The following is a 15,378-nucleotide window of genomic DNA, read 5'->3' on the forward strand; positions in this document are numbered from 1 at the left end:
TATAATGTTGAGTATAATAATGCAATGTGGGTTATATTTGTGGGTAATAATGCCAGATGTCTTATGTTTCCAGTAAAAAGTGTCCTACATTATTTTAAATATCTAGTCAGGGACAGAGTGCAAGCATATTCGTCTAAAATAATTCTGTATTTTCAGCTTCAGAATCATGAATATTTTTATTCTGCTGTCACCATTGTCCTGTGCATTGGGTTACCAGCAATATCATAAGTTCAATATCGTGATTTTTATCGAATCGTGACATGATCTTTACACCCCTAGTTTGTCATATTCAAAAACATAATTATAAAAAAAATAGTTTTGACTCTCCTAATAAAATATAATTTTACAAATACAATGTCAATTCAGACAGTTTTTAGTGTAAAACTATAGCCAGGTGAGAAGCCGACTGATAGGATGTGGGTCTCCACCCACTGTTGTTACCTGATAGCCCAGTCTGAGATAAACTGAAGGGGAGTTTTCTTAAAGCTCAAGATATTTGTATTGACTGTTTTAGTGTATTGTTTCCTTATTCTGTTGATAGCTTTCCTTGGTTGATGAGTTCTTCTGATGATAATTATTTCTGAATGTAGCAAAGGATACAGATTAACAACATTTTGCTAGTTGGAGGATTTTTAGCCAGAGAGTGATTGAAAGACGGGAGGTTTAAACCTGGTAATGGGAATTTGAAAATAGACCTGATTCCTGTCAGATTTATTTTGGAAATAATTCCCATGACACAAAGTCAGCCGAGAGCCTGGATAGTGTCTTGTCAAGATCAGACAGTTTGTTTTGAAGGATTCTTGTTAGTGAATATTCATTTAATCCATTTATACAAAAAAAAAACATATTGTTCCAAAAGCAGACAGAATTTGGGGCATAAAATTCCATTAATTTGCCAATTAATTTGCATAGATTGCTTAATCAAACAAACTTTGTATGGGCTTATGGTGTTTGTGTGTAACTGTTTTTCCCACGGTTAGCTTATTTTTCCAATTGTTTTTAATGGGAGTGCAGCGATCATCAATGTCACTTCATACCCAGCCATCCAATCACAGTGGAGGAGGGGCGGGACAAATACCACACCGACCAACCGCTACATTCTGCTTGCACAACGTCAACAGATGACGACAACAACAAGAATAATAATGGAACAAAATAATTTAAAACAAGAGCCAGAGCAAATAAATTGTTTAACCATGTTTAAACAATATAGAAACAAGCTATCTGTGAAATCCGATACTAGTAACTCTTCGTAATGTACAACGTAGTGTGACGAACGCGGTTGTTCAGCCCTGTTTGTTTGAACCGCGAGAGGCATTAATTGCCGTCATTACGTTGTGCGTCAAGTTCAAGTGTTACCGTACTTTTTTGGCGTAAATCGATGCGTACGGCCGTCTGCCGGAAGCTAGTGATTTTAGACGATAAAGTTTTAAATATGGATATGCATCGCTTCACTTCAGAAGAACTTTATTAACCCCCGCAGAGCCGTGGAGCACTTTAATCATGAATAGATGCGCTTTAATTGACATTCAAAGACAAACAGCCATTCATTCCCATTATCAAGCTTGGACGAGCCAGGACATTTTTTAATATAATTTTTTATATAACCGATTGTATTCATCTGAAAGAAGAATGTCATATACACCTATGATGGCTTCAGGGTGAGTAAATTATTTGCTAATTTTCATTTTTGGGTGAACTATCCCTTTAATCTATGAATCAAACTGTCAAATCCCATAATAAATGTCACTATACGCCGAACACTTGGAAAAATTAAGTTCATTCTTATTCTGATTCTGAAGCTCAGCTATTTTTTCGGACTTAATTCGCCATGGGCATTTGCTTGCTTCAACTATCACACCTATGTGCATGTCCTGAATATTAAGCATGGCTGAATTATACCAGTTTGAAATGGCACAGCTTACATAAAACTTTTCCGTTTTATTTCTAATAAAAAATACTCTCTTTTGCCTTTTGAGCTGTCATTTCTGTGCTCTCCGTGACTAACACGAAGAAAACGCATCTGAGGTGAAATAAAAAGATTAGGCCCTACCTCTTAAGGTATTATTTTTAAGTGTTTCATTTTAATGTGCTATTTAAAATGCTTTTAAATATAAATGTAACAAAGTTCAAGGCACAGGTGAACGGTAAATGGAAGTTTTAAATTAAATTAAACAAAAAATAACGGCAGGTGCTTCATATCCGACGACTGCCGTCTGTACATAGACAAAACTCAGCGTAAATGTCCCAGGCCTGGTCTTCTCTCGTCTTCCACTGTCATCACTCCTCCTCATATCCTTCTGAGCTCCTGGGAGTCCACACTGGTGCAGCGCACAGTGGCGTACTGCCGTTCATTAACACTTGTGCTACTCCCAGTGGCGTACTGCCGTTCATTAACACTTGTGCTACTCCCTTTCCACGGCTCATGAATCTTCAAAAAAACAGGGCTTTACAGAGCCAATATATAGGTTCTCATATTTGATTAACAGGTAAACAACAAGGAAGCATGAGTTTGCCATTTAAACATTGTATTTGCACTTTGTACCAAATAATTGGACAACAAATCTTGTTAAAAAAATTACAAAAAAACGGTTAAAATCAGCTGCTTACTTTCTTACAGTGAATTATCATCAATTTGCTTAAAATCCTGAGTTTGTGCTGATCCACCGATCCTGATAGAAATATGAAGAAGCCAAGTGAATGACGCGCTAATGTAAAACATCTCCCTGGCCTGAAGTACAGGTGCCGTCACCAAGCGTTTGTTTTTAAACAATGTCTTCATCTATTCTGTGTCTTAAGTACAATAAAACATTAGCCAATAGATCTTATCTAAAAATACCATGGTAAAACAATAATAAGATACGACTAAAGTTAGCATTTAATATTTCTTTAATACGGCCAAATCATTCACAAAATCGTACATAAACGAATGCGCATGCGCAGACCTGAATCGTCTACTACACCAATAAGATTGCAGTATTATAAACCAATTAAATTGGGCGTGGGCGGAGCGACACGTGTTGCCCCGCCCATATGTGTCGCCCCGCCCCATCGTCCAGACTGCACTCTGGGGTACTTGTAGTACCAGCTGTACTGTTAAGTCGACTAGTCTTGCACATCCCTAGTGCTCATGGCTCTGTAGACGGCATCAGTTCAAAGAGGAAGTGGCCTGAATGACCGGGGTCCAGAGAGATTTTGCCTTCCCTTTTATTGACTCTGGATGAGTACAGTTCATGGAGAGTGAGGAGGGGTGTATGTATGTACTCTCAGCAGTCCGAACCGTCCTCTGTAGTCTTCTGATTTTGTAGCTGAGCCAAAGCAGACAGTTATGGAAGTCCAGAGGGCAGACTCAATGACTGTATAGTACAACTGCATCAGCAGAACCTGTGGTAGATTTAACCTCTTCAGCTGGCGAAGGAAGTACAACCTCTTCTGGGCCTTTTTCACAATGGACCAACACCAACAAATCTCTAGATACTAGCTTTAATCTATTTTTGATTGATTCAGTATGACCAGATACTTCCCATGACATGACAAAAAGAAAACAACACCCAGTTCTTCTCATTTCCATGGTCAGTGATTCTAGCCCTTGAGGTTGGTTTTGTTTGTTAACCTGAAACCTGTCCCGGACCCTCCTGCTGTGGGCAGAGTAAGAACCATTTATGGAGAGAATACTTGAAAACAGGTTTAACTTCTCTACTTCTTCAAGAGCCGGGGGTGAAACTTCAACAGTCTTCATACACAAAGAACTCAACGCTCAGGTGGACGTCTCAGATCTGAGTCTCTGTCTGTTTGGGTGTGGACAGAAAAGCTTTAGAGAGAAGTGCCCTGGTCCATCTGCTGTTGTCTATTTGCGTGGAGCTGCTGTGCTGAGAAACATGTTGGGGAACTCAAGAAGGGGGAATGACAGAAGGTTGAGCTTTTCCGATGCTGTTCTACTTAAAGTGCACCACCTTTGGTAAGATACAAAGTTGTGTGCAAGAACTTTAAATATTGCAGGGTGATTGCCATCGTAAAGCGAAGTTTTACTTCTCAAGAGATTGATATTTCATAGCTTAGAAGACCTAATGGAGTTCTCAATTATTTTTCAGCTAACTTTCTAATCTGAGCACAGTAATACAGTTGAGATTTCCTCTGTAGCTCATTAGACATTTTAGAGAGTATTCAGTTTCAACTTGATTTCTTTCCATTAGTTAAACCAGAAGCAAATTCAAAGTTGTTAAAGGAAGTATAATGAACTAGACACTGTAGGTTGTAACATTGATAGATGTGGGTCTATTTGACTTCCCAGCATGCACCATACCATAAATAAATAATGCAGATACTGTCTGTTTTATTGTCTGCTACCTTTATTTATGCTCTTTCTGAGCCACACGTCATGTAACAAGACAAGAGAAGAGTGTGCATGCTGTGTAGATGACTTACAAATAAGATTTATTTTATTTTATTGCTCTTAAACCATTCAAGATCGTGATACAATTTGATTATTTTTACTTTCCATAGACATTGTCATGTGTATTTCCTAGTTCTAGAAGTCTTGGGGTATAGTGGGAAACCGTATTGTTGGTGAAAAAATAAGTATTTGTGAGATTTTACCACCCAGTTACTGCTGCTTCATGAACTGAGGACTGATGGGAACTCTGTGGTGTCAGTGGCTCCGTGAAGGATGTTCCCATCTGAGATGGTCCTTCGGCTCAGTTTGCCTGCAGCTGTGGGAATATTTTGGGAATGGCAGCAAGTCTGTTTGAGGTAGTTTAGAGGGCTGGGTGGGCTAATTGTAGGTTCGACAGATAACATCCTTTTAAAGCTACATAAGAGGCTTGAATCTCACACACACACACACACACACACACACAGAGATATTTTTTTTAAGTTCAAAACAAGCTAAGCAGTATTGACAGCGTCTGTGACATGCGGTCAGTTACCACAGAGAATAATTTGACTTGTCAAAAGTTGTATCTGTAGTACAGCGCTTACATTGGTAATTAATAGGACAAGGCATTTTAAAAGCAAACGTGCAGCTAATATATCTTTTTTTTTTTCAAGGGGATGAATTTACTCACTCTCATATAGTTTCTGTAACTTTAATTTTGGATGTACAGATTCATTTCAAAAGAAGTATTTGTTCATGAATCTTGTAGCTATAGTACACAAGTTGTATGTATTTGTATGACACTTGTGATGCTTTGCTAAACTTGAAAGCCTCAAGCCCTAAATACACCTTGGCCGTCTGAGTCCACAGATGTTCGCGCACACCGTCCCCGTGCAGCTCAATTTTTGTGTCCGCGCTGACTGTGTGTGTGTGTGTACAACAGCACTTGCCCAAAGTGAATGTTGAGACAGAAGAGACCACTAGGTGGCAACACACAGTTGTTATGTAGTGTGCAGTTGTCGAAAAAAAAGAGTGTAGAAAGATACAAAACAACATGCTTTTCCAAGAACAGAAAACAAACCATTGTTTTTTTTTTTGGTTCTTGTTCTATATTTTGCATGCAATTGCAGATCCGCTACTTTTCTTCCGAGCGAATGTCCTGTAATTGCCCTCCGACGTCTTGTAGAGTATAGAAAAGCAAAGTATATGCTTGAGTATCATTGTGAGCCTCAGTCCCCAATCAGGGTCCTTTTGTGTTCCATAGAATAAAGACAGTTTAATGGGTTTGGAATGACATGAAGGGTGAGTAAATCAATTGTCGGCGTTGAGTAAACTATTTTTTCAGCCGATAGGAGCACTTTCGGAATGAATGAATGCTGGTGGGGAAAGAGAAATATTGCCATGAGAAAGAAAGATTGAAACATGTCAAAAAAGGTCAATGAAGAGATGCAGAAACTGGTTTGAAAGCAATAGATGCTGATGCTGTGTGTTGATAACCCAAAAAAGGCGAGAGAGAAGAGGAGTGAATCATGAAATGGTGAGAGAAGCCAGGGGGAGGGAAAGAAACAAAGATTTGGGAGAATGAGAGCGAGAGAGAGAGGGAGGGAGGGAGGGAGGGAGGGAGGGAGGGAGGGAGGGAACGATAGGAAAGCGAGAGCTCTGTCCATCACCTGCCCATTTAGTTTGGAGCTGCAGAACAGATTGCCCAGTGCTGATTTGTCGTCTGTACATGCATACAAGTAAGTAATGTGTCCCACTCTCTTTCTCTCACTCCACCATTAGATCGCCTGTCTTCTGCTGGTGTGTAGCTCAGGTGGTCGTAGTGGGAGGGAGTCAGCTGAGGTGTCAGACTGTATTAGTGGAGCAGGTTGAGATGAAGACGAGTGAGCCGTGTGTGGGCTTGTTTTGGGGGCATGTTGTTTTTGGTAGCGATGCACAATACCAGTTTTTGGTGTGTAGTGAACATACTTGTAATATAGATTTAAGTGTTTAATATGTTTTTGAACTCTTCTAATTATTACATTAAATACAGGACTCAGTGGCTGATTACCAAATTAAAAATGAAAATACATTATTTACAGTATTATATGAAATCTGAACGGTTTATAATTCTGTTAGGAATATCATTGGCATCTTTAGTTTTTGCATGCGAGAGTTTTAGTAAATCATCTTGGTTTTCTGTGGTTTTCACGTAATCACGCTTACTCTTAGTGATGATTTAGGATTGTGTTTTCTTTGTGCTCTGTGCATTTTTGCGAATTGAAAAGAAAGTGCAGCGTTTCTTCAGGTCATCTAATTATTATGTTTAGCCATGATTTTCTCTTAATGTACACTCTGTCCTGTAGTTCTTTGCTAGTGTCAGATAGCTTATTGCTAATTCATGTAAACGCAGTCAAATTCATTTGTATTAGCAGGTGCACCTGACAGACCCAGTGAGCAGCTCTGCTTTGCATTTTCTGTGTAAATCCTGTAACTCTTTCTGCCTCCAGGTTTTCCTGAGCCTTTCCTAAGCCTTGGCCAATGTAGCTCTTAAATGGGACGTATTATACTTTTCAAAACTTTTGTATATCATTGTTCTTGTTGCTCAGTATATAGAGAATAGCACTGTCAATGTGCTAAGTGCATAGGTTTGATTTTTAAAGATCACGCAATGTAATAATGTATTCCTTGAATGCTCTTTAAAGTGTGTGAAAGTGTCTGCCAAAGACTGTCACATTAAACAGACACAACTTTTAATTTACCAATCAAAGGTTTGTGGTTATTAATATTTTTCCCAAGTTTTTGGTAGAAGTGCATTATGTTCACCTATGCGGCATCTATTCTATCGAAAATACAGTAATACAGTAATATTGTGATATATAGATATAGATAGATATACGTTTGTGTGTGTGTAATTTATTCTTATCATGGCAAAGCTGAATTTTCAGCAGCCGTTACTCCAGTCTCCAGTTTCACATGATCCTTTGGTTGACTGGACTCTGTTATGATTTGCCAACTTCTTCAAATGTGAAATGGGTTGCAGATTTACTATCAGGTGCAGAGACATCTTTATAAGGTGCTTTGGCAGGCTATGCAGAGCAGTAGGTGCTACACACAGATAGGAGCTGCACAATTTAGTTGAGCATTTGTGAAATGGATCAGAAAAGGAAAGATTCAATAAATGCGTAGATTAAATCGTTTTAGAGCCTTCTGCTGTGATGCTCTTCTTCAAATATGCAAATGCCCACACTGGCTGTCTATGGGAATGTCACTGGCATTATGTGTGTCGTATCAGCCTCTTGTGTCACATCTCAGTCATGCTCGGCTGATGTGCTTTGACAAATCAACAGCTTGTACCGCTGTCAAAACTTCCCAACGACTTCAGGGGCTTTTCTGCACATAACCTGCCATCAGGCTAATGAAGTGAGTCAGCCCTGGCGATCCTCGAGAGGTAAAAATCTAACAAAACACTGCTGCGCCTTTGGTGACTAGACATGATGTTGGTGGCATCTGACATCCCTTTCAAGATGTGTCTCAGCCACTTACAAACCCAAATGCCTTTTTGTCCTGCTGTCTAGGGTGACCTAAGTTTAATTTGGTTTTTAACAGTATGCAAATTGTCACTGCTCAGTGTGCACTGCAACATAAGCAGATGCTAAGAAACTCTGTTTTTTAAAAAACCTCCCTACTCTGACTCCTAGGAATTGTGTAAAGTCAGCCAATAACATTGGAGTTTTCCATTTTGAGAATCTCTTGCCAATTTTGCGTTCAATATACATCAGACAATGTGGGCTTGCCACCTAAAGCTTTATTCAACACCAACTGTGAATATATCGCTGAAGGTTGCCCTCCGGACTCTAGAGGGCATCTCTCATTAAATGCTTTTCAATACTTTCAAGCTGGATAGTATATTCCAGGTATTTTAGACCCAAACTCTATCACATTCATTCAAACTCATCAGTCCTGTTTTCTCATTAACTGTAGGACAACCTCAAGCGAAATTCAATGTAATAATAAAGTGATCATCTGGCTTCAGTCGAGATGGATGGATCATCATCAACTCGTAAAACAAAGCAGTAAAACCGATACGTGCCTTCAGAAATACATTTGTATTTGTCCAGAATGGCATGGAGGAACAGATTGTGTGCCAAATGGCAGGGGAGGTTTAATTGATTTAGGATTGGCAGTTAAAAGCTACGTGAGCTGAGAATATTCGATGTGATGTGAAATAATGTGTCTGAGCCACTGGCTTGAGTCAAATTACAGGCCAACGGAGGGAGGGAACAAAAACCGAGGACTTGATTCTACTTCATGCGGTGTGTGTGATTGAACCGTACTGCAGTCTGCATACACACACACACACACACACACACACACACACACACACACACACACACACACACACACACACACACACACACCTGTGTCTCTTTCAGCATTTTGTATTGCACACTATTACTATTACTAACACATCAATTCCTTCTCAGCTGGAGCAGTCGATTTATACTGAGCATTTCTAATTTGATCTTCAGACGAACACTTGTGACAAAATGTGAATGATCTGATTGCCTTGAGTTGTTATGGAACATGGTTTAGTTCTGAGGCTCTTTGTTTGTCCACAGGAAACAAGATGGCCGAATCCCTCGAATATCTGACCCGCTAGAACGTCCTGGTTTGGTCAAGTCCTTTCCGCCATCACCTGCTCCGACTCTTCTAAAGGTTTGGCAGATTTTAACATTTCACTCCTCTTTCCTCTAATCCAGTTATATTCCAGCATGGCCTTGGGTTCAGTCGGAGAAATGGTAGGAATATCAAACAACTGCCTTCTCTCATTTATTCCTTCCTGCTGTTCAACTGTCTTTTCCTTTTTTCCTTTGACAACCAACTATTGCAAATAGATAAGCTGCTACTTTTTGTGTGTGTGTGTGCGTGTGCGTGTGTGTGTGTGTGTGTGTGCATACTACTTATATCCAATTTTCTTTATTTAATCTTTTTAATTGTTCTGTTTTCTATGGAAGATTTGATTATTGGAGTGCCACTAAAAAGGATGAAATCAGTCGTCAAATTATTCAGTAACTTTGTTTTAAATAAATAAATAATTTTATTCCGTAGGGATGCATTTAACTGATCAAAAGTTACTGTTAAGACATTTATATTGTTACTAAGTGTATGATTCCCACAAAATATTAAGCAGCACGACTGTTTCAACATTGATAATAATAAGAAATATTTCTTGTAGCTTTATACATTTAGAATGATTTCTAAAATTATTCACAATATTGCTGTTTTCACTTGTACATAAATCTCTTCAAATTGACAAGTATATATACACCTTCAGGCATTTTTTAAGCTTGATTGGCAAATAGATAGAGACAAGCATGTGTGGAAAAAAACATATTATTATATTAATTTATTTTATGAATTCATAATTGATTCCTTCATTGTATTTTTAGGCAGCATTCCTAATCCTCCATAGAAATGATCCTTAAGTAATTCATGCTTAAGCATGTGAAGTGTGTAACCAGATAATTCTGCGCTAGCACTCAATTTCCCCCTCAAGGACCAACATCCAATTTTAACTTTAGAAATTATACTTTGTTGAGGAACTGAATGCTAATGTGATCCGAAAAGAAATCCAAGCTCCTCCAGGCATCAAGATCTCCTGATGAACCACAAATTAAAGCACTTCAATAGCAGTGGCACCTTTTAGTGTGAGCTGAACCGGTGGCGGTTCATTACTGGACTTTCCAGGGAGGCTGTAAATACATTTTTGAGGAGGCTCAGCCTCTCTTGCCCCTTCTGAGCTACCACTCTTTTGGCTGTTAATATCAGTTGTTGAATAAGACTTTAGTTAGTTTTATTTGTTGAAGATGAGCCATTGTTTCTCCAATGATTGCTCTTCTCCTGGGACACCTATTCCCCTCATTTAACACCCAAGTGCTTTTTAATTGAACCCATCTGAGTCTCTGAGCAGCTCTGAGAGCCATTAGCACAAGGGCTTCTGGGAACCAGGAGGATTGAAGTGTCCGTGTTTAGGGATGTCCTAGAATGATTAGCGTCTCTGTGGTATTTTGAGCAGTAGAATAAGATTAGCTCAATCTAGATTGTGCAGTTAAGCATTTATGTATTTCACTGAGTGTCTCATAATGCGAGATGCTTATACAATCAGCTCAGCATCTCTGTAGAGCCACACCGGGCTTATGAAGGCTGTGAACTTAGTTTCTGCATGATCCAAGTGAAATTGGATTGTAAATAAGTTACCGATGCATTTTTATAATTCAGTGTTTATTGCCTGTAGATTATGAACTTTGCATTATGGTATTGTTGTATTCCCCGACTATTAATTGGTAAGCAATATTGTATGATTCCCAGACTATTAATAGTAAGGAATATTGTATAATGCAACATCAAGATTTTGTTGCACACAAGGTCTGCTGACAAGGTATCACATAAAAAAAGAATATTGTAAATGGATTCTTTTTAATATCTCAATTGTTCTATTTGAGAACAAATGGAGACTTTTTAAATGGCAAATGTTTCATTATATTTGTTTTTGTGCTCCTAAAAGCATTAAATGGACTCATTTTCCCCTGTCTGCTGCCTTTCATGTCACAGTTCAGGATGGACACCAATAAATGGAATGGAAATGTGTGCATAATTTTCCTGCAGTGTAATTCATCACATGGCATTCATGACTCGTCTAAAAAAATAAATAAAACCTCACCATTGTTGTTGTTAACTAAAATTATTAGAAATAACTTTCATTAATTGAAATAACAAAATATAAATATTTTAAGAAACCGTAAGCTTAAAAAAAGTTGAAGTACTAAAATTACTGAGTGCAATCTGAATGCAGTGCGACTAAATCTAGCAAGAGAACAGGGGTGTGTGTTAAGGCAACTTTGGCCGCAAGTTCTGTTGTTATCATTCGCAAATAGCGATAGCGCAAATAACATTAGCAAATAGCATCGCAAAGTTGTGTGGTTAGAACGAAAGCTTTCGACCTGTGGTTAGAAGCATAGTTTCTTGTTTGGATGACGTGGACCTAATACATCCTTATCTTGAGCAAAACAAGCTGACATTCAGTACAATCTATATCGAATATATTGAATATATACACATACGTCTTTTAGTTTGTCAAGAGATTTAAAGCGCAGTTTTTAAAGAGTGCGCATGTGCGAACGTGCTCTAGTATGATAAAAGGAGCCTATGATTGAAAATGGAAATAAAGCAAAATAACTGAGACAAATTAGAACTCATCCTCAGATGCCATGTCCGTAATTTATAGCGAAATGAATTATTCGGGAAACACTCGTGACTAGCTAGTTGATTCTTTCACGGATGCATGGTACTTGTCACAAGCGCGTCAGATCCCTTTGCACCTCCCCTCCGCTCACAATCACCAGACTTCTGATTACCATCATCTGTGACAACGCAATCAAGGACACTACTTATTCTGCTCTCACACACTTCTTTGACTGGTCGCATCCATTTCACTCGCTCTGCTGGACTTTACAGACTCAAGGCGATCCGTATTCATTTGCGTCCTCTTCTTCGTTTGATGTATATCCTGAAAGAGACAAAGACTTCTAGTTGAAGTTAAGTGTCAGTTTTGTTTTGTTAAACCCTACATTATTGTTTTTAATTCCTTCTGTGGACTCTCTAATAAAAAGAAGTGATAAATATATCCGTGTTTGGCCTCCATTGTGACAGTACTATGGTAGTAGAAGAAAGCACAGAAATAGGAAAGGTAAATTAAGGGCACTGAGGGCAAGATAAAAACATCAACATCTGTGGTTTGGGAATATATTGGATACAGGAGAGATGATGTATCAGAGCCAGATAATTTGCAAGTCCTGTCAAACTATCATTATGGCAAAACAGAGTATTAGGGGCCATTCACACAGAATGCGTTTTTGCGGTTAAAAACACAAGACTCAGGTCAAGATAAGCATTTCTTAAAAGTTGAACTTGAGTGCCATGTTAGAACACAGTCTCATGCACTAGATGCTACAAAAGATGTGAACGCAGGGGTTAAAGACGTCCGTCTACTGATTTCTTGATGCGCAAGTGAGCGCCATCAGTGTTTATCACAGGTTCACGTTTAAAGTCTGTGTAGAGAGAACGGTGTCGTCTTAGCGGCCCCTAATTTAATAACAAATTATCCTTTCGACGGAAGTGAATCAATCAAAACTAACTTTAGCTGGAAAGTAACATTATTCAAGAACCGCTATAAAGCCAAAACAATCTGTTACCTTACATTATACATTTATCTCTGTAAAGCAGCTTTGAAACAATCTACATTGTTAAAAGCGCTATATAAATGAAGATGACTTGACTTGACTTGACTAGTGCATTTTTACATAAAGAAACAATGGCACATTCTGAACTACAGGCATTTGCGAACTGCACAACATACGAAAAGAGTTCAAAAGGGCATAAAGAAATGGCCGACAGCGTCACAGATCATTTATGCAGAGATATGGTGCCTGCGAATATCCTCAATAAAGCCGGCGTCCAAAAAATGTATACCGTATGTGTGTAAGGAAATTAATTCCAATTCATGATTAAATCTAAATAAATAAAATCGTCATAGTTATTTTTTGTCCATATCGGACAGCCCTATTTCAAAATATTAATAGCAACATTATAGTATATAATACTAAAATAACACTGAGCCTGAATGCAGAACTTGCATAGCACATTTGATATTGTTTTATTCTTTCCCACCAGATGAGTAAATGCCATCGAAATCCATGTAATATCGTGGTGGTTGCTGACGTCACACGTCTTTGGAGAGAGGTCATGTGGTTGAAGTTAACCATAGGACAGAAATAATTTACAGAACTATTAAGTGTCTTGCTTCTCAGATTTTTCTCCTTAGACAAATATGCCAGTAATCTATAGTAAACACCTCTAGAGTTTAAGAAGAGATCTCAAAAATGTTGCAAACGGTGCCAAGATTTCTGAGATTTTAAAATGACCTCGTCAGCTATGCTATCCACATTAAATATACAGCTCTGTACTCTTACTGTTCGTCAACAATTGTCTCATTACTGTCTATTTTTATTTGTCCTAGTTAATTTTAGGTGAAACATCTGAGACGAAGTTGATACTTAAGTGAAAAAAGATCTGAAAAGTCTCTGAGAAATAAATGTTTTCTCCTCTGGGATCAGACATTGCACAGAAACCTGTCTCAGAGGAATGAAACTCTGGCTTTCCCAGACTGATTCCTTCATGAATTTGTAAACACCTGGATCCTGGGAATCATCCGGGCTGGGATGATCCTGGAATCAGAGGTTTTGGATGATACGTTAGATTCCCTCAAATCCCAGAGCAATAATAGCATTCAGACTGGATGGTTTTACCACAACAACACCATTACATGTAAAAGATATTAGAAAACACAGAAGTTCATTTTGAACGAGCCGAGGCTTATCCAACTCTATCACCGTAACTCGGCTTTGGTTGCACATTATTCACTTTTACAGACATTAGACAAGCTGTTTTTTGTCATTCTTGCCATACTACATTCTCACAGTTTTTAAACCGCCTGCCTTTCATGCTGTTGTATAATACTGTGTGGGAAAATGCGTTATAGTTGGGCAACTGTGACAACAGGAAATCATATTATCTCTCATGAACTCTGATATTATGCCATCATTATGATATACCATTGCACATTTTTTTTGTCTGATTTTAGCAGTAGTTCTGACAAACACTGTAATGGAATGGGAAATATTTGCATTTATATATTATATTAGATATTTGGGGAATTAAGGATGAGAGGCTTTGCATATTACAGCAAATGCATTGCAATCAAACACGCATTACCACACCGCTATTGCACTAACCTCTAGAGGTCATCCAAAAGTCATGAGTTTTCACAGACTCACTTTAGAAATCATGCAAACCTTCACAAGCCAGTCGATGTTTTTTTTTTCCCAAAGTTTGCCATTTTGATAATTGGTGAATTCTGTCAGCATTTTGGACAAACAATTCAATTACAATTGAATTATCAAAGATACAAAAACACTTTTATTTTTTTTGCATGTCCTTTAGGCTTGTAAATCTGAGGGCGCATGTGTGGTTTGAATGGGCATGACGGTTCTGTACTCATAGCCTCACACACACACACACATCCACATGTCAGTTACCAGTGATTTCCTTCAATACGAGTTTCGTGTGGCACGCTGGACTGAAATACGGGAAGTTGCTGCAGATTGAGGAAGCTCTCGGTCTTTTTCTTGCCTTTCCCGCTGCTTTTCTCATGAGCAGAACATTTGAAGATTGTGAGAAAGAGTGTTTCGTTGCAGGTCACAGTTGTTTGTCTCTAAGGGTCCAGCTGATTTAATTGACTTCGTCATGGCTAAGAGTATATACAGGTTTCGCAGTCCAGCACTCGCTGCCATGCACCACCGCAGGCGGTTCAGTGATGTAAGTAGACTTTATAAACGCGTGAGAAAAAAAAAAATCAATAGTGCTGAAATGTGTGAGTTTATATAAATGTGTGTGTTATATAAAAAGACCAAGGGTTAGGGTATAGACATGTAATAGTGTAAATGTGTGATTGTGTTTCTGTTTACTGGAATGTGTGCTGATGTTTTACTTTTAATTTCGTTTTATTGTAAATGATGATTTTTCCTCTCTGCAATTCAGTAATGAGAATCATGCTGTCTGGACACAATTTAACAGATAGTATCATGTATAAATGATACATGACACAATTTAAATAACATATTATTGTTGAATTCACAAGCAATTATTTTTTCCATTAAGAGGAGAAATTGTCATGAAAAGGTCAATTTAGATGTCAGTTATTGACCCCTTGATTGTGTCCCAGTACAAAATGAAAAGATAATAGTAGATTTGTATTATGATTTTAAATAATATTATATTATTCTGCATCTGATAAGGGTTTCTCATTCATATATGCTTGAATAGGATCCGTACAGAGTGTACTGGGCAAGATCGTGATGAAATAATGTTATAGGATGTCTTTGTTGAGAAAGAGTTCTCACACTTAT

The 15,378-nt window shown here is 38.2% G+C and overlaps 1 protein-coding gene across 8 annotated transcripts in view; it reads left to right on the forward strand.

Moving 5' to 3' along the window:
- The window catches only part of rap1gapb (RAP1 GTPase activating protein b), an 82,578-nt gene that overhangs the window by 41,376 nt on the left and 25,824 nt on the right, over positions 1-15,378 (forward strand). For 6 of the 8 annotated variants that reach the window (XM_079628237.1, XM_079628238.1, XM_079628231.1 and 3 more), the window contains exon 3: positions 8,974-9,070. Coding sequence is in view for 6 of the 8 variants with exons in the window: in XM_079628231.1 (XP_079484357.1) it covers positions 8,974-9,070 (97 nt within the window). In the remaining 2 variants the exon portion in view is untranslated. Of the gene's footprint in view, positions 1-8,973; positions 9,071-14,706; positions 14,789-15,378 lie in introns of those variants that run through there. The other 2 variants (XM_079628234.1, XM_079628233.1) reach the window with 2 other exon arrangements.

This window comes from Phoxinus phoxinus (assembly GCF_949152265.1).
Source record: "Phoxinus phoxinus genome assembly, chromosome: 11".
Taxonomy (NCBI): domain Eukaryota; kingdom Metazoa; phylum Chordata; class Actinopteri; order Cypriniformes; family Leuciscidae; genus Phoxinus; species Phoxinus phoxinus.